At 36.4% G+C, this 25320-nt stretch overlaps 1 protein-coding gene and 1 long non-coding RNA gene across 2 annotated transcripts; both read left to right on the top strand.

Annotated features, from left to right (window-relative positions):
• The first annotated feature begins 802 nt into the window (after positions 1 to 802).
• On the top strand, positions 803 to 4376 carry LOC110879050 (protein trichome birefringence-like 19). Its single transcript, XM_022127459.2, has 2 exons — positions 803 to 1401; positions 3358 to 4376. The coding sequence occupies exons 1-2, from the start codon at positions 877 to 879 to the stop codon at positions 4162 to 4164; spliced, it is 1332 nt and encodes a 443-aa protein (XP_021983151.1). The 5' UTR covers positions 803 to 876; the 3' UTR covers positions 4165 to 4376.
• Positions 4377 to 23091: 18715 nt separating this feature from the next.
• Positions 23092 to 24937, top strand: LOC110874785. Its single transcript, XR_002556217.2, has 3 exons — positions 23092 to 23224; positions 23736 to 23801; positions 24766 to 24937. It is a non-coding gene; the product is annotated as an uncharacterized LOC110874785 (long non-coding RNA).
• The last annotated feature ends 383 nt before the right edge of the window (positions 24938 to 25320 follow it).

Genomic DNA, 25320 nt, shown 5'->3' with positions numbered 1-25320 from the left:
AATGGTTCATTTTACTTCATTTAATATTTGCATTTAATTTTAATATAAGGGTATATTGGTAAACTTACAAAAATCATTAATTTGTATTCTTCACCTTTAATAACTAACTAAATTAAATTTGTAACTCCTTATCAAAATATAAATTTTTTTTCAAATTAAAAAACAACTTAATTTAAAGTGTAAAATAAATTACTAGTTATGTAGGATAAATTACGAGTTGTGTAAGATATATTTCGAGGTGTGTATGATAAATTTCGACTGTGTAGGATAAAATTCTATAATGTGTATGGTATATGTAGGAAAATTTTGATAAGTGTAGGTTTTGTAGATTATATATAGGATAATTAATGATTAGTTGACTAATTAATAAAAGAGAGAAAAATTAATGATATGAGTTATAAATGAAATAGTATTTTACTAATATGCCCTTTCTTCTTTTTCTTCTCACATTAAATTTCTTCTCAAATAAACCTTCCCACTATATATATATATATATATATATATATATATATATATATATATATATATATATATATATATATATATCAAAACTTATATCAAATTGTAAAAACATAAAACGCATAACCTCATTAAATATGTCTTTAATTTATTTCTTAATTATCTTCCTTCAATAAACACAAGATTTGATGTGCTCATAATTTGTTTTATATGATTATTGCCACATTATTTTTCAGTAGCGTATCTTTCAATAATCGACCTAAAATATTATTATTCATAATAATCCCATACATAACTATTATATATAAAAAAACCTTAATTAAAGATTTTCCATAAAATAAAAGCCACCCACCACCTTTGTTTTGGGACTTGTACCCCATCTCTCTCTAACCCCTCCCTCTCTCTCTAGATTTCTTGATGAAGGTGACAACAGGAAGTGATCAACTTCCTTATGGGAAGAACAACAACAATCAAGGTACAACCCTTAAAAGCACATCCAAAACCCTAATATTAATAACCCTAACACTCATTATCCTCACAGTTGTACCTTTGTACTACCCACTCCATAGATACCCATCAACCCATGCTTCCACCGGTGACGCAACCGTCGTCTCACCGGTCTACCACCCGCAAGATGAAGTCATCACCATCAATGACAACCACCATAAATGCGATGTGTTCTCCGGTGAATGGGTACCCAACCCGGATGCTCCATATTATAATAACATGACATGTTGGGCCATACATGAACACCAAAACTGCCAGAAATATGGCCGACCCGATTCGGATTTCATGAAGTGGAAATGGAAACCCGATGGGTGTGATCTACCCGTTTTTAACCCGTATCAGTTTTTGGAGATTGTAAGAGATAAATCTTTGGCTTTTGTTGGTGATTCTGTGGGTAGAAACCAAATGCAATCCTTGATTTGCATGTTATCCAGGGTAAGTTCATCGGTTCATCCCCATCGTTCATTTTTTATATATATTATTTAGTTATCACCTCTATGTTTTTATTCAAGATCTCGTATATCGGTATATTTCTTTTACGTTAAAGTTAGTAAGTTACATTTTTTTGTTAAACAACTTGTGTGATATTTTATCATGGGTCTGTCAGTATTGATGACTATTAGTTTAATAAATATTACATTTCTGTATTTAATTTTTATAGGATAAATAAAAAAAACATTACTTGATTATCCTCTCATTTTCCATTTTTTTCCAATTTTGTACGTGGATATTATAATATATTTTATATACAGACGGCCTCATTTAGGTAGGGTGGGTATTGACTTTTGAGTTATTTTTTAATAAAAAATGTTTTGAAATTATATATCTCGAAACAAATAATTTTAGTAGAAATATATAAAATAAAAAGAAAAATATATGAAATGACAAATGAAGAATGGACAAAAGAAATATCAATAATCAAATATGAACTCATTGTAGTTTTATAATCTAAGAGTTTAGATGGCATCTTATGCAAATTATGCACATGGGTGGGCCCCGTTGCTTACGTGGATCTTATATGATTAACAATTGGTCCTCATGTTTCTTATCATCAAATTTCCAATTCAAGAGTTTCATCCTAATCATTTGACATTCGAATATCTATTAAATGTTTTCCCTTAATTTTCCAATTAGTTGTTTTACGTACAACAATGATGTGTTTCTTTCATTTTTTCCATTTAATTTTATATATATCTTGTGTGTGTTTTTATTTTCTTTTATGTGTGTCAGTGTGTCTGGATTTTTTGTTGTAGCGGTTGAGTGTTAAGTGAGGAAAGTGTTTGTACATAAAGTAAACACATTTTGGAAAAGAGAGTCGTGAAATTTTATTATTCGTAAGGAATTTTGTCCTTTTATTATTGTTCTCTTTCAATAATTAATATGCTTTTTTAATATTGTGTGGCTATGGAATCAAACATGCAGAAAAAAAAGAGTAAATGATTAAAATTAATTTAGCATTATAAAACATAATAATTCGATCAAATAGCATGTTGTGGTGACATTAAAACAATTTTAATGAAATAAAAACTAAACTCTGAATTAAAGAATACTATATCTATATATATTTTCTGATCTAACTTACCCTTCGAATTGAATCAGAATTTAATTAAAGACGTGTGTGAAAGTATCTTTAGCATGATGATGATGTGGGTTGTTGTTTCGACGGCTCTTACAAATCATATCAAAAAAGGAATACAAAACAAAAACTATTTTTTTTTTTTTTTTGAAATTTGATTTCATTTTTATGAATAAAAGCGAAAGTAACATGCAGTGTGTATATATGTGGATGGTCATTTTAGAATTAACAGCTAATAATAACAAATATTGAGAATAGCGATAACCGTTTTAATCTTTGTACAATTTATTATATAAACCTTTTCGGTAATTTAACCTTGCAATTCTTAACATAATATTGTTTGTATGATAAATATAGTTTGTACCGTAACCAACACCGTTTATAGAAATATTCATGCTAGTTTGTGTACGTGTATTAAAGCTTGTTTATTAATAAAAAATTCTCAAAATATCAGTTATATTAGAATAAGTAAATTTCTGTTAAATTATTTTAAACAAGTTTAGTTGAAACATATATGTCTATATTAATAAAATATATTGGTATGATTAGGTTTGAACTTTGTAGATCTGGATTATATTATATTATATAATTTAGTTGGTGACAATTTTTAGGGAACATAGTTTTGCTGGCAACCTGTAGCCCATGACTCCTTCAACCATTTTTAAAACATCAACGTGTTTAGTGGATTTGTTCACCGAATAATAATAATAATAATTTACATCTTTTATTATAAAATATTTTATATTGTGTATTTTAGCTTTTATTTTCACATATCCTAGATAAATAATTCATAATTTAGATTGTAATATTTCCAGGTGGAATATCCTATCGATAAATCAACAACAAAAGACGAGAATTTCAAACATTGGTACTATGTCTCGTACAACTTCACTCTAGCCACATATTGGTCACCATTTTTAGTAAAGGCCCAAGAGGCCAGTTCCGATGGGCCAACCCACACTGGCCTCTTCAACCTTTACCTAGACGAGTTCGATGAAAAATGGACAACCCAAATCGATGGATTTAATTATTTGATCATCAATGCGGGCCACTGGTTCTGGCGACCCGCACTGTACTATGTCAACCGCCAAGTGGTTGGTTGCAGATTCTGTCAGCTGGAGAACATCACTGACTATCCGATGACATTTGGATATAGAAAGGCGATAAGGACAGCGTTTAACGCGATCAACAGCCGACAAAACTTCAAGGGGATAACGATTTTAAGAACATTTGCGCCGATGCATTTTGAGGGTGGTGAGTGGAACAGTGGTGGAGATTGTGTTAGAAAGATGCCATTTAAGAGCAATGAGATAACATTAGAGGGTGTTAATTTGGAGTTGTATATGACACAAATAGAAGAATTTAAAAGGGGTGAAAAGATGGGAAAGAATAAAGGTTTAAAGTACAGGCTTTTGGACACAACACAGGCCATGTTACTGAGGCCCGATGGCCACCCAAGTAGATATGGACATTGGCCCAATGAGAATGTGACTTTGTATAATGATTGTGTGCATTGGTGTTTACCGGGGCCCATTGACACGTGGAGTGATTTCCTGCTTCATACTTTGAAGATGGAGGGTCTAAGATCAGCAGAAGAGAAGAAATCACATCCCAAAGGGTAGTCTCAAATACAAGGGGAAACTGTTGTTGAATGTAAGAGTTGCTTATATTTAATTTTTCACTTGTTTTCCTCGTTGAATTTGGTCATATTTTTTGTATTATTGTTAAAGAGGCTTTTGTAATGCCTTTTATTGAATATTGTGGATCTGAAATTTGTATGTAAGTTGATTATTTATCTCACATGTAGTATAAACATGACTATTGTTGCGAGTTATATTATTCTTCTTAAAAGAAACTATAAGCATTTTGTACGTAGTGTTATTCATATATAGACATATAGTGAGAGATAGAAAGAAAGGCAGTTTATACAACGCTACTAACTACGTTATGTATCCAAGTTAAAACATGTATAAGTGTTTATGTAAGTGATCAGTCCTCTTTTGGTTCTTTTTCGGATTATGGGGTATGGTTCAATGGCGGAACTTGAACGAAAACTCAATGGGGGCCGGACTCTCAAAATTCAAAGGTGGAGGCCGAAATCTTAAAAATCCAATATTTTAAACTAAAAAAATCCAAAAATTTTTGGAAAAATTAACATTACGAACGTAAAATCGATTTGAATCGAGGCAATCCCGGGCCACCATTATCCTTTACCCATGGTATGGTCCACACTCTACTACATCGGAAAGTGGAAACTACCACATTGATCAGATTCCACATTGTTTTTACTTTTTTTCACATTTAGGGGAGTGGTTTTAGTTTATGATACAAATAATATTTAGTTTATGATTTAAAACTTTGTAAAAAACATTACATAACTATAAACATCTTTCTATACTAATAAATAAAAATCTTTTTTTAACACATGTGCCTTCTTATCTTATTTTTCAATTTTTTTCCTATTAAATAATAATTTAACTAAATATAATTTAGATAAGTATAATAACTTTTTTAATCAAACTTTGAATTAATAATCTCCTTATCTTATTTTTCAATTTTTTTTCTATTAAACAATAGTTTAACGAAATATAATTTAGATAATGATACTAACTTTTTATCAAACTTTGAATTAATAATAACATATAATTTATATTTTCTCCTTTTTCATAGGAGATAGAAAAAGTTTTCTTCTTTTTTTTTCTTTGTAAAATCAGACAAATATATAATTTTTTATTAATTCTCATTTAAATTAGATTTAGTTAAATTATTTTTTAGAGTTAAATGACATTTTAGTTCGGCCATTTTACCAGTTTAGTTCAAAGGTTTCATTTTTCGCCTGTGGGTCCAAAAAGTTTCACCATTGTCATTTTAGTCCACTAGGTTAACTTCATCTATTATTTCTGTTAACGAGAACGGCAATTCGGTCATTTTATATGGCCGAATTGCCCTTCTAGTTCACAGAATTACATATAAGATGACCGAATTGCCCTTCTTGTTAACAGAAAAAATGGATGAAGTTAACCCAATGGACTAAAATAGCAACGGTGAAACCTTTATGGACCCACATGCAAAAAATGAAACATTTGGACTAAACTGACAAAATGACTCAAACCACAAGGACTAAAATGATATTTTAAATACTATTATTATTTAATATTTAATAGAAAACAGAAAAAAGAAAATTATATTAAATCACAAACTTCATGGGTCTCTCTTATTTATTTGTTATTTCTTTTATTTTTCCGCTTATTAATAATCATCTAATATATCATTAATTCTACCACATGTAATACACATATTGCTAACCTAATAATAAATAGAAAACAAATTAAAATTTTTATAAGTAAATAGTACATCGAATTTATCATTTAAATAAATATCTTGACGATCGTATGTGTTAACCGATTACATTATATTTATTTAACTCGTGCAATATACAGGGTATTTTAAAGATATAACTATATTGCTTATTATATAAAATCAAAATTTTGCAATCCATATAAAACACGGGCTCTTAGCTTGTTATATAATAATTAAAAAAATTGCATAATCTAATACTAATAAAAGAATACTTCAATGCCACATGGCATTTTCTCCTCTAATATCCTTCAAATTAATGCCACATGACATTTTCATCTTTAATTCATTTATAATACATAATAATTAATATCTAATTCTAATTTAGGATAATTTATTAATAATATATAATAACTAATATTTGTTTCTAATTTATGATTAAAAAATATACATAAATGATCTATAATATTTAAACCTATGATTTTAGTACTTCTTAAAATAAAATAGTTTAAATTACAAAAGAAAAAAAAACAAAAACTGTTATCCACATCTGAGATTATCTATAAAACCAATATATGAGTTTTTCTAACATATAAATAAAAGCTAAAAAAGAGTAACTAACCAGATGACTATCTCGCAACAAGACTAAAATTTTATTGAACTCGGTTTTAAGATGATAGACGGAGAGAACTTAACCTTTTGAAGATGAGATAATATTAAGATTTGTAGCTACATTGATTTATGATGTGTTTTCAATTTAATAGAGCTAAGAAATATATATTAATTTCATTTTATACTCATTTGTGACATAGTCAATAACCTTTAATAATGAAAAGATTCATTCATCATATATAAACCTTTAACTTATAGCATAACTTTACAAATACAATTTATTAATTAATTTCGCATAACAATTATTAGTAAGAATAACAAATCTAATATATGTCATACCAATAAGATTGCTTTTTACTAACAAAGAGAAAAAGAACAACTTAAATAATGAATTTTGTAAACAGAATTGAAGTTTTAAAGATTTATTTTAAATAAAAGTTATATTTAAAAGATACACAATGATAAAATTATTATTATTTATACATTGTTATATGTAACGCAATACATAATTTCATTCATATTAATAATATATAAATTTGTTTATTACATGTTTTTCAGTATTCAAGTTTTATAATACACGACTATTATGGTATTTTCAGTATTACTAATTAAGATGGGTCAATTTTTGTGATAAATTCAAGTTAGTTGTGTGAACCTTTATATGGTAATGGAAATTCGTATATATAAAGTTTCGTTACTAAATAACATAGATCGTTAGTAATATAAAGTTTTTACGGATTATATAACTATATTATTTATATTATACAAACTCGTGTAATACGCGGGTCTATAAACTAGTTTATAATAATTAAAAACATTGCATAATTGGTTGTTTGGGTCCATTTGTTTTTAAGAATCGGAAGAGAGGGTTTGAAAGGTTTCGGAGATAATGGATTATTTTTATAAAGGTGGTGTAATATATATATAAACGATTTGAGTAATAAATATTTATTTGACCGTTTACCAATGGTTATATTTTAATTGTTTCTAATTGCTTGAGGAAATTACTAATGGGATGGTGCTTTATTGGCAAATGCAAAGCCTTTAAAAAAACATAGGTTGTAAAGGGGAAGGTCTTAGATTCATGTCTCACAGACGATAGCGGACTAAAGAAATTAGCCGTTCAAAAAAAAAAAATTGCTTGAGAATGCCACACCAGGGGCGAAGCATTATGGTTACCCGGGGGTGCACCCACCCACCCCAATGTTTCGGCTAGAAGTGTGTCTATGGTCCGATTTTTCGTCCGAAAATTTAAAATTTATATAGGATCGCCCACCCGATTATTTTTCCTAAATGGTGGGTAATTTGGTAAATATATTTTAACTCTTATTTTATTTGTTTAACCCTAGATTACCCACCACACAACAAACTTAATACCAAATTATTAATTATCAAATATTATTTATCTTTTTCCCAGCCGCCGTAGCTTTTTGTTTCTGCAATCCTGCCGCAAGACTTTTGGTTCTGACTTGTGTTTCTTCAGTTCCCCGGTAAGACTTTTGGGCCAATTTCACAATTTGAGAAGTGGTGCCATCCTTATCCATTTGCAATTCAGTGATTCACGGTTCCACCAACATTTGGGTAACAATTCTTTTCTTTATTCTTTTATTTTATTGTTAATTGTTAATAGTATTATAGGAATGCAATAAAATGGCAGATGAATATCTCACAAATAGCTTGGTGATTTACATAGAAAAAGAAATTGCTGATAAGTTTGATTCGGAAGACATAATTGATGAATTCAAAAATCTTTAAGGTCGCCGGGCTAAGTTGTAATTCTTCGTCCAGGTTCCATTTATCTCGTATCATTATATATATATAAGTTTTTTGTTTGTTATACAATATTTAGTTTTTCTATGTGCAAGAACGGTTCCTTTGAATGAATGAATTTTTTATTAGTTTTATTTGGAACTACTATTATTTGACCCGACTGGAATCGAATAGCCGACCTGACCCGACCCGACCCGAAACATAACGATAGGAAAAAAAATTTTCGGTCCCATCACTTTACGCACCCTCGAAACTTTTGGTCAAGCTCCGCCACTGTACCACACCACCCAACCATACCATTTCGACACCCATGGAAAAAGCCATGTCGGTAAGCCCCATTGTCATGGTCCACGCGCTTGTGGCACAGTATTCCACGGCGTGGTTTTAAGTTAGGTCGGACCACACCGGTACTCCACGCTGGTATACCACATAGTCTTAGCTTTTAATCTTGACAAGTGATTTTTATCTTATACAACTCAAATAGTTATAAAATGATCATCAAACATTAAGCCGGTAAGATTAGAAACATGAAATACATTCTATCGAAACATGGTCTAGGCGTCCAGCGCATCCTCGCCCGTCATTCTGATGCCTTCACATCTCCCCAAAGGCCTTTATCGATTAACCTGTTGATCGACCCACAAGTTGTAACATACAAGAAAACGTTGCATACATCTCAAATGTACCATTTAATGATCATGTATTATTATATTAATCAAATAATCAACTATGATGGAACTTTGGAATTAGAGGTATTAAACAACAATAAGTCATGTGAATTGGAAAGAAACAGATGGATGCAATAAACAACAGAACAATTTGGTTACCTGTCACCTCTTTTGTTGGCTAGTCTTCTTCTTTCATGTCATTTTCTCTATATTACCTTTATTGTCTGTCACTTCAGTTTCTTTGATCTGCCATGATTGGCTGCTGCATATAGTGAACATGTAAAAATTTAAAACAGAAAGTTATCTCAAGTACCATGCACATAATACATGTGACATGAACAGTGAATGTCTTGCTAGTCTGTTATTCGTGTGGATTATTTTTAAAAGGTGAATTGTCCTCTTCTTAGATCACATTATGTTGGATCTCATGTCAATTTATATATTCCATCTGGTTCATGTTCTGGTCAATTTTCCCACCCTTTAGGATAATTAATGAGCTAGTAACATGGAATGATATTGCAAGGATTTGAAACCTATTTTTAGCAAAACTTTTCAAAATTGTAAAAAACTAGTAAATTGCCCCGCGTGTTGCCGCAGCATTGTGAATTTTTTTTACATCAAAACGTAGACCAATTGAGAACGTACATAAAAATAAACACGAAAACGTATAATATTTGACTCGACTCATTTCCGGAAAAAAATAAAATTTACGTCAAAACATAGGCCAACCGAAAATATATATAATAATAAGCAATTAACAGAGCCATCCCTGAGAACTCTCAAAAAAATTTAGGCCTCGGGCGACAAAAAAAAATTGGGCCCAAAATATTAGTTAAGAGGAAATGAATTAAAAAAAATAAAACCTTGGTGGTGGAGCCTAGACTTGAACTTGAGACCTTCACATTATTTTGTGATGACTTTTCCACTCCATAAACCAACGCTTTTTTGCATAATAAATTGATCCATAAATTACATATATAATTTAGTATATAAAAAAGCTTATAAAAACCTTTCGGGCCCTTTAAAAATTTGGGTCTCGGGCGACGGCACGGGTTGGTCGGCCCTGGCAATTAAGAATAAGAACATATTATATTTGACCCGAACGTAAATCAACTTGAATTTATATCAACACGTACATAAACATTATAAAGTCTTTGGAAAGTTAAGGGGTTGTATGTGTCAATGCTGAGAGTTGAGGAATAAAAGTATACAAAAATAAAATAAAACATAAAAAAGGTCAAAGTGTATTGTTCACCAAAGTTGATAATTGTAGTATATATATAATATATAATATAATATAATGTAATTGCAATGTGGACCAAACCATATTGACTAAAATTACAGTTTACTCGGGAGTTTACCCATCCTAGGACTGGATGGATTAGCCAAACCAATTAACCGGAAGTGTATCTTCATCAGTTGTGTATTGGTTTGATTAAACCATTAGGTTCTGGCAGAACCTGGTTACCCCTAGCAGCGACTGGACCGGTTGGTGGATAACTAGATATGAACGACTGATCTGAACAGTGGTGTTTGGGTGCTCGTGGTGGACTTGTGATAATTTTTTTTTCTGAACGACGAATTTTTTTAATCTTTGTTGTCTATGGAACTTGAACCCAAATACCTCCCCTTCCAAACCTGAGGTGTTTAAAGGTTTTGTCTTTGCCAACCACCACCCATTGGTGAACTTGTGATTATTTGAGGGATTCAATTAAAGTAATGGGCCAGCCTTATGCATATATATGTGAGGCTTACTTCTTTAGGCCCAATCTTGGAGGACCCAAAGTTATATTTTCAAATATATTTAGTTAACTTATTATTATTAATTAATTAATTATACATATTATCTTTATTACAATTATATATTATCTTTATTACATATATATATTAGTTTTTATCTTGTAGACTATAAAAATTGTAACCTGTCGTTCTCTTAACTAGAGACTAGTGGGAAAGTTTGCGCGTTATAGCGGGTATCCTGACTGATATCATATTCATTTATGATATGTATTATAAATGTTGACTTTTAAGCATGACGTTTGTTAGTTACAAAACCCAACATGTGACTCTTATCTTACAAAATGAAACATGTGAGTTATGATAAATTAACTTGAAATGCGTAACAATGGTTGGATGAAAGAACAAATATAACATATTACCTAGGACTGAATAAAATTAACTGGAAATCAGTATCATAAATGAAATCTAAAGTTAAGGTGTAATCGTTGTTGGCCTGCAGTTTGCATGGTTTGTTTCAGCTGGTTTATCTTTTAAAGTATTGTGGTAGTATCATTAATATATCAATTCATGAATTGCATTAATGACATAAAAAACCAAGAATACAATAGTTGGTAAACGAGATAATGGAAGTGGAAATTATTACCAAACTGGACCTCATGTTTCTTTTTTCATTTAGTTATTTGTTTGTTTTTTTTACCACTTTAGTAGTAGGCTTGTTTATTTATTTAATTTTTTTAATATGGACTTCCCAGTTTGTTTGTTAAAAAAGTGATCATTTGATTTCTGGCCAAATGGCCCAAAAATGTACTAAAATGCTTAAAGGTAAGAAGAAAGTGTCGTCTGAAAGTCATTGACAAATTATTTTAAATCAGGGGACCATAGTAACCACGTCGAACGAGATAGTATAATCAATTTAAATAAGGTTTGAATGTCTCCTTGATTTCGTCCATATTGGTTGTCCACCGTTCATCATCCTCCCAATCGTCTTGTTCGTTAGTTTGCTGGTGAACTGGGGTGTTTAGTGGTGTGGACGTCGTACCAATACATCCATGGGTCTTCTCTATTTCTTTGATTATGTTGTATGTGTGTGTGGACATTGCTAAGAAACCATTTTTTTTGTTAATACAAATAACGTGGACTGTGTATACGTCGTAAACTATATGAATAGTGAAAGTTGTTGTGTACCAGGTGGGTTGTTTTTCTTTTGTGAAAGTTGTTATGGGTGTACCAGGTGGGTTGTTTTTCTTTTGATTTGTTGGTGAATCCTTTGGTTGATGACAATCACTTAAGGTTGGTTCAGTGGAAGTCGTACTTTTCCCTTTGTTATCCTTAACTTGTGGGGTTGTTTCAGTGGTACATGCGTAATATGAATGTTAACGTATGCAATACAAATTATTTGTGTACCTATTTCTTTTGAAGTGTAGTGGGCGCTGTTGATGTACCTAACTTATCCAAAATGGAACTAAGGTATCTGCTACAGAAAACAAAATCTGTCTAACCCATTGATGATTCTAAAAGGTCTGTGTAATATCTTTTATGTGATCGCAAAAAGGTTGGGCATTCAGAAGACGAGATAGCATACTCGGGACGTACGACCGTGCACCAGGCCGCATGCCCGTGCGCTTACTGAAACGACATCAGAATGTCGTTAAATCACTGTTCTGATGACGGGACTTGAAATTTCTTAATCTGCTCGCATTTTATTATGTTCCTATATGCAGATGAACCACCCTTTTAACCAATTCGACCCCGAAAAATCAACGGATCGACCTTGCGTCAATACGATGCAATCACTATGGAATTGTAGGGGTCAGATTGGGGAACCACGAAGACTAAGTTGGGCTGTTATGCAGGCCCTGAACCAATCAGAGAGACTAGCCGAAATGATCTCCTTCCCAATGTCTAGGTTGTTGAACATTCAACAACCCGTGTACCTTGAACTTACATTGGAATTTTTCGCTTCCTATGCATACGACAAACCACAAAGCGATAATCCAGATTTTCATCATACAAAGATGGTACAGTTTAGACTAGGCAGGAGATGGCATAAGTGGTCAGTAGCAAAGCTCGGGAGAAAGTTAGGAATATACACTGATGAAGATATCAACTCCGAGCTCTTTACCAACATCTACAAATTCAGCAATGACCAAGAAAGAGCCAACTTTTGGGCTCAGGTGGCAATCGGGCCACCATACGAGGCTAGGAAGGCTAAGGCTTCAAGGCTACGGGACTTGCTTCTGAGGGTTATTCATCAGGTTATGAGCCACACGATTTGTGGTTGCATGGACAGTTCAGGGAACTGTCCTACTCCGGATGTGCTCTTCTTGTACTCTATAGTGAATGGAGTGCACGTGAACCTTGCCGCACGAATGGCTGAATTCTTCTTAAATAGTGCGAGGAGGTCCACAAGTAGCGAGATCCACAGGGGAGAATATGTGACCCAACTAGCCTATGCCATTGGGATCATGTCCGACGATGTGGTGAATGGTCTCACACTGGTTCACGCAGGGGGGGAAGTGGACCTTCGGTCCTTGAAAACGATAGGTTTGATGGTGGATACCCAACATGGCCCGAGACTGAGGGGCCTTAATGGAGAGATTTGGGATCCACTACCACCACCATCATCACCACAGGAGGAGGACGAAGACTTCCACATGGTTCATGAAGAAGAGGTTCACGAGCCACAACATGAGGGAGGATTATTAGTACCGCCACCAAAGCACCAGCACCGGTACGGTTATCAACCGCAACAGGATTGGCCGACTGGCATCCCTTCGTACCCCGAGTTTTATCGGCAGTTTCGAGACATGCAGGTGACTCAAACGATGATGAGAGAGGAGATGCATGCAGGATTCTCGTACATCTTCGGAGGACTCCACGACGCCTTCCCAAACTACTTCAGAGATCCTCCACAGTTCCCATTCGGGAACCCGACTGGCCGCGAGGGGCCATGCAGATATGATGGGGTGGGTTCATCTAGAACTCGTCAAGACGATGAGGGGGAGGTTGGACAGGTGAGGGAGCGCACAATTCCAAGATGTTGGTGTCTTATCTTAGTATTCCGGCTTTGCTTTAAAAACATTTTAGTAGTGTGTGTTTTATTTTGTTTAAACTAGTGGATATGGTTTTCGGTTATCTAATCATTTGATCAATAGCGTTGTTTTCTGTTTCGGTTAGTGATGTGCTTTGCAGGTATATAAGGAACGCACACAGAGTTGAAAAGACTTATATTCAAAGTCCATTCAGACAAGTCTACTTCAACTCTAAGGGAGTACTTTTATCCTTTTTCACACTTTAGTTTAGCTCTTCATAATCGCTTAACTAATATGTGTTTCACATTGGGGACAATGTGAAGTTCAATTGTGGGGAGGGGTTTAACTTTGTTTGTCCTTGTTTTTGTAAAAAAAAAAAAAACTTTAAATATATAAAAACGGTCAGTTGTGTTCTTTAGAAACCATCAAGCCAAATTGATTTTGAAAAAGATAACTAAAAACGTGACAAACAAAAAGAAAGACTTGCATATTTATCTTTACATTCATACCCATTCCTTCCGTTTATGTGAGCATATTTTTGAGTCTTTTACTACTTTCTTGACATGCTTGTTGTTTTTGCGGAATATGAGTGAGCCGGATGTTTTATGCAATTTAGAACTTGTCATTAGCATAGTTTGCAAGATCATGAATATGTGAAAATGGCATGAATATGATAGAGGCACCTAGGATACCCTTCTTGTGTTAGCTTTTTTCTTTGTTTATATCTCGCACCCAACATTATCCATTAGTTCGCCATCTTGAGCCTATTTTCCGTATTTTTCCAATTTTACCCAACTACTTAGCCCACTTAACCAAATTTAGCCTTTTAATTTTTAAACCTTTGTGTTAAAACTTGGTCAAAGTTATTATCTAACTAGCTTGTTTGTAATGATTTCCTTCTAATAAAAAAAGAAAAATAAAAAAACCAGAAAATAGCGATCGAAAAACAGATAAAAGACGATTAAATTAGAGCAGTTATAAGCGCTGAATAGTAAAGATTTGTTGTTTAGCTCGAAAAGGGTAGAATCGTCTTTATATGTGTTACGTATATATAATTGTTGATTCATTTACGCTAGTTAGAAATAACCACCGAGTTTTAACCGTTTAGCCACTTTTAAATATCCATTCCACACCCTTAACCATAGCCTATCAATACAACCATCAAATACCTCTTGATTTATGCTTGAAGGGGTAAGGTCCCAAAAACCTCATATCAAGTACTTATGACCATACCACAACCTCGCCTTTTAACCCTCTTTAGGACTTGCGCGGCTGCGCACTGGCCCCACAAAGAGTCTAGAAGAAAGGCAACAGACAATACATGCACGCTAAAAGGAAAATGCATAAATCCCTGCACCACTTCTCTATAGCAAAGGGATAAAAATCCCAGCAAATACGTCCGCTTAAATAATACCTAGACTTGGATATTATTTACTAAGCCGATACCACACAGTAAGGAGTCACACTGGATTATGGAATAATCTTCTAGAAGACTCAATCGTGCACCACCAGACGATTATAACCGTCTGGGACACGTGTCATCACCCCAGGCCATCCTGAAATCACGATGATGGCTTGGAATTGGAGAGAAACCTCCACTTGCCCACTTCCCACGTGGAAATCCCCCAACCTTTGATTAAGATCGCGATCCGTGTGCTTCCACAATCCGATCAAAAGAATTAACGGAAGGAAAATAACCGCTTACGGGGTTAGCATCTTCCGTTAATATTTCAGCAACGAGTTTTCTCGCCCAAACTCCCGGCTATAAATATGAGAGTAAATCAGGTATGAATTTCAAGTTACACTCACTTCGTCAATACTTCTTCTTCTTCATAAACACATACTTATTCTCATGCCGGAGTCGGGTCAAGGAGAGAACCTCCCTTCTCCCCTTGATGAGGATAACGGTGTTCTGTTTTGCAGTGTTCACCGGAGAAGAAGATCTGTCCCTTCGAATCGAACGAGAGAGAACCACCCCCTTTATGCAGAACCTAACCCCCTGGATGACTTGATTCCGGTTATTTATCCAGTATTTCTTCATTGGCGCCCACCGATCTCTCTATTTCTTCAGTTTTTTCTCGTTTCGATTTGTTTTCCTTCATTCTCTGTTTTCATATGGCAGAGAATTCATCATTCCACCCATCAAGTCCTCGATCTAAATCCAAGGGTTTTGCAACCCAGGATACCCAGATCGACGGAATCATGGGAATCAAAGAAAACAACAGCCATTCAGTGGGAAATGACTCTATAGTAGAAGCAGGAGTTCATAACCGTACAGATCAAAGAACTCTGGAATACTGGTTTGGCAGATTCAAGATCGTTATGAATCAAGTTTTTAAACAAATCAACAGATCTCAGTTGCCGAATGTCAGATCTAATACTCTGACAGAAGGTAAAGAGAATTTTGACACTACAGTATTGGACCCACAGACACCTGATCAGTGGTACATCCAATCTGGTAGTCATGACAAGATAATTAAAAAATCAGAAGATACCAATTGTCAGGGAACCGAATCAAAGCAGATACACATGGTGCAAGGAGGTCCTTCACGAAGGCCAAATAAACGAAACCATAATCAGCATTGGAGGGAACAGCAAGTTGTGTTTCCTATTGTCCCTGGAGGCCCTCAGGAAGAACGACCAGTAATCATTACTAGCATCTTCGGCCACTACAGAACGGACTATATGTTTATAGATCCAGGAAGCTCGATGGATATCATATATGAGCAGTGTTTCAAAAAGCTTGATCCAGAGGACAAAGCACGCCTAGAGCCGGTTGATTTCCCTCTCACCGGTTTTTGCAATGAAGCTGTATTTCCATTAGGGCAAATTGCATTTCCTGTGACTCTATCAGATGGCGAGCATTCGCGCACAGTCATAGTAAACTTCATGGTCATGCCAGCAACATCGCGCCACGATGTTTTGCTAGGAAGAAGATCACAAAGAGAATTCAGCATGATCACTTCTACTCCACATGCTGCGTGCGGGTTCCCAACAGAAACTAGAGTTGCAATTCTGTACTCAAGCAAGGAGGTCATGTACGTTGATGATGAACCACCAGCAAAGATGGCCAAACCCTCAGCACCAAATGAGCCGGAGAAATGGGTCTTAAACGAAGAATATCCAGAATAGACAATCTTACTAGGGCACGCCATCTCACCGGCAATACGAATACAATTGAAGGAATTACTTTCAAACAATAAAGACATATTCGCCTGGTGCCCAGCAGATATGACCGGAGTTCCGCGAGAAATAGCGCAACACTGTCTAAATGTCAAGCCCTCAGCAGAGCCTGTCGCGCAGGGAAGACGTAGTCTCAGCGCAAAAAAAAGCGGAGGCAATGAACGAGCAGGTCACAGAATTGCTCAAGGCCGGAATCCTGCGCGAAGTACAGTACCATACCTGTGTCGCTAACCCAGTCATGGTTCAAAAACACAACGGTGGGTGGACAATGTGCGTCGACTTCAAAGACCTGAATAAAGCTTGCCCAAAAGATTGCTACGCGCTTCCAAAAATCGACAAAAAAGTTGATTTTATGGCGTCTTTCCGATGGAAGTGTTTTCTCGACTGTTACAAAGGCTACCATCAGGTCCTAATGAAAGAGGAAGATGAAGACAAGACAACCTTCCGAACCGATAAAGGTATCTTCTGCTATACAAAAATGCCCTTCGGGTTGCGCAATGCCGGGGCTACTTACCAGAGATTGATGGATACGGTTTTTGGAGAAGACATCGGGAAAACAGTTGAAGTATACATGGATGACCTCGTCATCATGAGTCACGAAGAAGAAACTATGCTCGAAAACATTCAGCGACCGTTCAATTCATTACGCAGCATCAACTTAAAGCTCAACCCAACAAAATGTTCTTTTGGGATGGAAGAAGGAAAAGTTTTGGGTTTCATAGTAACAAGGGACGGCTTTAAAGTTAACCCGGAGAAGGTGCAAGCCATCCAGCTGATGCCGTCTCCTGCAACAGTAAAAGAAATGCAAAGACTCGCGGGACAATTAGCAGCCTTGAACAGATTCTTGGCAAATCATGCTACAAAGTCTTACCCGTTCATTAGCACACTGTGCAATTGTGCCAAGAAAAGTCACTTTCAGTGGACGCCGGAAGCAGAAACAGCCTTCAAACAAATGAAAGAGTGTTTAATTCAGCTACCAACACTAACAGCGCCACGAGAAAAAGAACCGCTAATTCTGTATTTATCCGCAGCAGAGGTGGCAGTTGGTGCAGTGTTAATGGTAGAAACAGAAAACGTCCAGACCCCAATCTACTACATCAGCAAGATGCTCACTGGTCCAGAAACGCGCTACTCAATGATAGAGAAGCTGTTCCTCGCGTTAGTACATGCATCTCGACGGCTTCTCCGGTACTTCTCAGGTCATGTCATTACAGTTCTCACCAACTATCACTTGGGGCAGATTTTATCCAAACCCGATGTCGCGGGTAGACTAGCTAAGTGGGCCATAGAACTAGGAGGATACAATATCCTATATAGACCACGACCAGCAATCAAGGGGCAAGTTTTAGCAGACTTCGCCACAGAATTTCCCGTAGATAAAGTGCAGGAATGTGAAGCAATCCAAAACCCTGTTCCCGTCTTTTACGACAGGGTCTGGACTCTGCACACAGACGGGGCTTCTAATGACGATGGAGCAGGCGCAGGTCTCCGATTGGTCAGCCCAGACGATCACGAGCTTACATATGCGATACGCTTAGATTTCCGAAGCACAAACAACGAGGTAGAATATGAAGCGTTTCTAGCGGGCCTCCATTTAGCTATTAAAATGGGAGCGAAAAATCTTGAAGCTAACATTGATTCAAAACTGGTGGCTGAGCAAGTTAATGGGCACTACGATGCGAAAGGCGAAGCTATGGCGTTATATCTGGAACAGGCGCGAATGTTAATTAGCCAATTCCAAACGTTTAAAATAAATCACATAAACAGAAGCGAAAACAAGCACGCGGATGCACTATGCAAATTGGCCGCCACCAGCTTCAGACACCTAGCAAAAAAGGTACGCATCGAGGAATTGTCCAACCCTTCCGTTCCTCTCAAGCAAGTAAACATGATAGAGATCAGCAGTCCATCCCGGAAGTCCCCGATCATCATGTACCTACAGCACGGCAAACTTCCGGAAGGAAAGACAGAAGCCCGGAAAATCCAAAACAAGGCAATAAACTATGAGATGGCGGACAGAATTCTGTACCAAAAATCGTTCTTGGTACCACTCTTGCGCTGTGTTGACAAAACAGACGCGCAATACTTAGTCAGGGAGATCCATGAAGGCTTATGTGGAATACACGCTGGTCCGCGCATGGTACTAGCTAAAATCATGAGCGCAGGCTATTATTGGTCGGGGATGCACGTGGACACGGTGGAGTTATTACGAAAGTGCGCAACCTGCCAACGTCACGCACCAAAAACCCTCCGTCCAAAAAATCCACTCGTACCAGTCACATCTGCCTGGCCCTTCCAGCAATGGGGCATCGATCTTGTTGGTCCATTCCCTGACGCGCCTGGCGCAGTAAAGTTCATTATCGTGGCAGTGGACTATTTCACAAAGTGGGTCGACGCCAAGTCATTAGCTTCAACCATAACAATGGTAATCCACAAATTCATATGGGAACATATTATTTGCATATTCGGATTACCATTGCGCATCATTTCCGACAACGGCACCAACTTCGCCTCAGAAGATCTTCAGAAGTGGTTCAAGGAAATGAAGATTGAACACAACTTTGCCTCTGTAGCGCATCCACAGGCAAATGGGCAAGTTGAAAGTGTCAACAAACAAATAGTTGATGGCATAAAGGCAAGACTTGGGACGGCGCGCAGAGGATGGATCGACGAGCTCCCCAGCATATTATGGGCTCATCGCACCATGCCAAAAACAAGTACGGGAGAAACCCCATTCAGCCTTGTGTATGGATCAGAGGCGGTTATCCCAGCCGAAATTGGCCTTCCATCACCGCGCATGCTTGGCATGGAGAAGCAAAACAATGAGAAAGAGCGAAGGATGGATTTAGACCTTCTTGAAGAAAGGCACGAAAAACGCCGCCATCGCAGAAGCAAGATACAAATCCAAACTGGAAAAGTACTACAACGCGCGAGTACGCGTGTCTACTTTTGTTCCAGGAGACTTCGTCTTGCGTGACAACGAAGCTTCCAATGCGGAAAAACTGGGCAAGCTTGCGCCAAAATGGGAAGGGCCATACATTATCAACGAGGTCCTAGGCAAAGGGGCATACACTCTCAAAAGAATCGATGGAACATCAGTCCCTCGCACCTGGAACGCGCAACAATTGCGCAGGTGTTATATATAGCCGAGCTGTTCAGCAAATCAAATCTATACAGGCAATGTATTTTTCCTATTTTACTTTGTATAAATTGGCTCTGCGCCTTATCAATGCAACAATTATCTTTACACATGTTATTGTTTGTTACAAATCGCATATAATTCTTTTGGTTTACGCGAAAACAATATGGTGAACATTGTACGCCTCATGAACAGTCTAAAGAAGCATACCCTTGCGCGCATTTTAGACATACGTTCACATATGAGTACAATACCATTCTCATTCGCTCTACCTAAACAAAGCAATTAAACATATACAACATATTGTAATCCAAACTTAACTTATGAACCATCCAAATAGATATGCACAGCAGTGCATCACAAAATCATTAGTGCAACAAAGCACTTTAAACAAGCCATTTACAAAGAACACAACAGTGTTTCTTAAAAAAAAGTACTAGTTACAAAATAAGAACAACCTAAGAAAGCTGATCTAGCACCCCATAAGGAGTATGAAGAACCTCACCATACTCGGACAAAGGATGAGGATCAATAATCCATGGGTTAACATCTTCATCGTCCCCAGATACCACAACCAGAGGAACGGCACGAGGACGCCGCCAGTAGACAATCGGGGAAATAAGTGGGTCACTGTATGTGCAGACAGTCGGGTAACCCCACCGTTGTTGTCATTTGCAAGATGAAGACGGAGTCGATCCTCCGAAGCATCCTGGCGACTTACATCGCTAAAACCTTCATCTCCGACATGAAGATCAGCCAACGGATTGGAATGCAGAAGCAGAGCATCTGCGGCTTCAAGAACTTTCATAACTTCCGAAAGCCTCCTCCATCGAGTCGGTCGCCTATTCTCCATTTTTTTCAAAATTGGGAAGAGAATATAATACCCAAAGTGAATATATAAACCAAGAATAAGAAGCTTTAACATCGAGACAAGAATTATGATGATTGAGTGTCAAATCAACTGCCTTCTCAACGGCGCTGCCACTGTAACTGTCACATCTCATTTAAAACCCTCTAACAGGGTCCACACGTATTCCCAGAAACTACAGTTAAAACCAGAAGACGAAGGGTCAGCACAAGCTATAAGAAGTGATGTAAGCTATCGTCAGCTGATAATTACACATACTCTTCGCCCAAGATTGCAACAGTTCAGAATAAACAAAGGTATAAATACTTTTTCTCATGGATTATACATCTTACCCAAAGTCAAAGATCTCCAAATGACAGCATTAATAAGAAAAGTGTATCTTCTCATAAAAGATTCTTCACCTTTGCGCCCAAAAGCACTACAGCAAAAACATTTTCCTCATATAGTCCAGTGCTCCACTTATTTGCATAAGAGCACCACTAGACTGGGGGGACTTGAAGGGGTAAGGTCCCAAAAACCTCATATCAAGTACTTAGGACCATACCACAACCTCGCCTTTTAACCCTCGTTAGGCCTTGCGCGGCTGCACACTGGCCCCACAAAGAGTCTAGAAGAAAGGCAACAGACAATACATGCGCGCTAAAAGGAAAATGCATAAATCCCTGCGCCACTTCTCTATAGCAAAGGGATAAAAATCCCAGCAAATACTTCCGCTTAAATAATACCTAGACTTGGATATTATTTACTAAGTTGATACCACATAGTAAGGAGTCATACTGGATTATGGCAATAATCTTCTAGAAGACTCAATCGTGCACCACCAGACAGTTATAACCGTCTGGCACATGTGTCATCACCCCAGTCCATCCTGAAATCACGATGATGGCATGGAATTGGAGAGAAACCTCCACTTGCCCACTTCCCACGTGGCAGTCCCCTAGCCTTTGATTAAGATCGCGATCCGTGTGCTTCCACAATCCGATCAAAAGAATTAACGGAAGGAAAATAACTGCTTACGAGGTTAGCATCTACCGTTAATATTTCAGCAACGAGTTTTCCCGCCCAGACTCCCGGCTATAAATATGAGAGTAAATCAGGTATGAATTTCAAGTTACACTCACTTCGTCAATACTTCTTCTTCTTCTTCATAAACACATACTTATTCTCACGCCGGAGTCGTGTCAAGGAGAGAACCTCCCTTCTCCCCTTGACGAGGCTAACAGTGTTCTGTTTTGCAGTGTTCACCGGAGAAGAAGATCTGTCCCTTCGAATCGAACGAGAGAGAACCACCCCTTTTATGCAGAACCTAACCCCCTGGATGACTTGATTCCGGTCATTTATCCAGTGTTTCTTCAATGCTTTTCACATGTTAAATTGGTGAAGATTAGATCTTGTGACAAGCATATAATGTTGCATGATTCATTGACTTGGCATATAGTGTTTTACATATACACATTACATGTATGGTTCATAAATTTAACCGAGTGTATGTGAACATTGTGAGAAATGTAAAGATTTGCATGATAAGTCGATCGGAAGTTGAATCATTGCTTTTTGGTTATCCTTGCCTATATTCACATATGCTTGTTTGGTTTAAAATCTTTGATGTTGACTTTTTGGAAACCAATCGACCATCGAATAAATTAGTAGCTTCGTAAATTATTAACTTCGTTTCCTTGCTTTGTTTAAAGTTTGCCTGAGGACAAGCAAAGTTCAAGTGTGGGGATGTTTGATATTCGTTAAATTATACATGTTTAAGTCCCCCATTTTACTTCCGTTTTATGCGTTTTTGACCAAAACTTCGTTGTTTAGGTATTTAATCAGGTACATTTCCATTTTCAGGTCTTAAACAGTGCGCCCAAGACAAAGTTGGAGAAAAAAGGGCGATTTAAGGACGTTACATATGAATTTTTCAAATTCCGATGAACTTCCAGATGATGCACGGCCGTGCGTGTAACACCCCAAAAATAATAAACACATAAATGTATGAATATGTATATATATACATATTTGTATATATGTACGTAATTAATGGCATGTTAGTTATAAAAATATGAAATAAAAACTAGGAAGGTGTAACCTAATTAACAATAAGAATTGATAAAAAAGAAAAATATGAGATGGGTTTCTTTTATAAAAACTCGAGTAGTTGAGGGACTAAAGTTGTCAAAGTTGAAAATGGTTTTAATTTAATAAAATCAAACACCAAAACACACACTCATGTGTGTGTTCTGGTCGACCAAATACACAGACAAACAAGGGTTCTTCCATTTTAACCCTAAATCACACAAATCAACCAAATTCAAGAAGGAAATCAAGTGCAAATCGAAACCAAGCTGAATTTAGTGATCACTCGAGTTAGAGGATCACAAGGTATGTCAAATTTCATCTTTTGGTGATGTTTTGAATTCTTGGTGAATTCTCATAATCGAAATTATTGCTTAAATATTGAATGTATGAGTGAAATTATGATGAATCCATGTCTAAGAACAAACCCTAGTCGAAAATTTGATGATTTAATGATGAAAACTATGAAATTGATAATCACCCACATAGGTGCTAAATGGGTTTTGTAAAGAAAGGATGAACACTAGAATTTTAGTTATGAATTGGTGATACTTGATTGTGATGAAACAAGTTTAGGTGTTGTTGATGCATACTAGACATATGAGCTTGAAGATGATGTTTAAACATGGCTAAATAATTAATCATGAACTTGATTATAGATTTATAAAAATCATGCCCACAAGGTGTTTGTTAAAATGCCTAAACGAACGCTAATATGTTGAAATTTCGAATAAAATACGTAATTTTATAATAGGGAGAATTACGCATGATGAGTAATGATATGAGTTCTAAACAAGTTGTTAATGGAACTTTATAGGCAAAACGGGTGAATCTTCGGGCGGCCAAGTCGGATCGGACGCGCGCTTGAAGTATAAGCTATAAGGTACGCGACTTGTAGTTTCGTTACATTGTGTATATACATTGGTTGTAATTATGTTAATGTTGTTATAGCGTAATGTATGAGTTTGGTATGTTATTGAAGTGACGAAGCTCACTCGACAACCAAACGGGTCAAAATAGATGGTTAGAACATGTTTGGTATGTCATTGAAGTGACGGCTTTCACTCGACTACCAAATGGGTAAAATTGATGTTTAAAACGATAGTGTTTTGAAGTGACTTGAATGTCACACAATAAATTGGTATAATGAGTGCGTAAGCCGAGAAACGGACACACCAAAACTTGATTTAATGAACCCTTGGATTTGGGTCAAAACTTAGAAACATGATTTCGTTGATTTTTGATTAAATGTGCATGCTTGAATTGTAGATAATAAGCATGATGTTAATGCTTGCGCAAACCATGTGATGGGAGCGAAAACGCTAATGTTTGACAAGCCCGGGAATGGGTAAAAATGACTAGAAACAATCATTGTTAATAAACATGTAGTATGTTGCCAAAATGAAACGGGTCAAATAATGGTATAAAGGATTTATAAGTCGCCTGCTTATTAATCAGCTTTTAATGCGAATCAAGATGATAAACGGATTCGTAATCTAATTACGGTCGCATAGAAACAAGAATCACGTAATTTGGATAAATAGATCAAAAGTTATGAAACTTTGAAATTGGAATTTTGGTTAAAATCATAGCTGGGCATTTTGCAGCTGAAAGAAGGGACCTTTCTGTCGAAAACGGTTTGTCGCGCTACGCGACCATGAACCACACAAACCGTCGCGTCACGCGACCTCGGTCGCAGCCCGCGAAGAGAAAGGCCAAGCCTCTCGCGGCACGCGAGAGGCCTAATGGCTGACAAATTGTGTGATTTTGTTTGTTTTGATAATAAAACTTGTTTAAAATGGTTTTCAAAGCCTTATAACTAATGTTTATGTTGGTTTTAAACATAGGTGAACGTTATGAGTCTCCGGATGACGATCAAGCGAAGAACAAGAACCGAACACACAACTAAATGAAGCTTCCGCATTAATCTCATTTTGTTTTATGAAATGTGAAATATGTAAACACTTATAACATAGTTTTTGAATGTTTTAAACATGTGTGAATGTTTGGATGAAAAAGTTTTTGTTAAGTCACATTTTTATATAAAATGCGTATTTTAATGATATATTTATGTTAAATCGGAACGAGTCTTACAGTGCGCCCCAACTGCACGCCCGTGCATGATCGACGACGCCAGAAGCACAGGGAGTGCACAAGCCAGTGCAACTGATTCCTCGGAGCGAACGACAGTGCGCCCCAAGTGCACCCCCGTTCACTACCCGACCCTCAATAAAACTGTGATTTCAAGGCATTGCACTACCGTGCGACCGAAGTGCACGACCGTGCACATCTTAGTGTCAGAAGTCAACTTGCCCACTTGTCCACTTGTCTGACCCAACGAAAAATGATGTCACCCAACAATTGTTGGTGCACGGCCGTGCAAATATGAAAAACCACTATAA

This window comes from Helianthus annuus, chromosome 9 (assembly GCF_002127325.2).
Source record: "Helianthus annuus cultivar XRQ/B chromosome 9, HanXRQr2.0-SUNRISE, whole genome shotgun sequence".
NCBI classification, from domain to species: domain Eukaryota; kingdom Viridiplantae; phylum Streptophyta; class Magnoliopsida; order Asterales; family Asteraceae; genus Helianthus; species Helianthus annuus.
The sequence above is the reverse complement of the archived record's forward strand: the minus strand, read 5'-3'. Positions and strand labels throughout refer to the sequence as shown.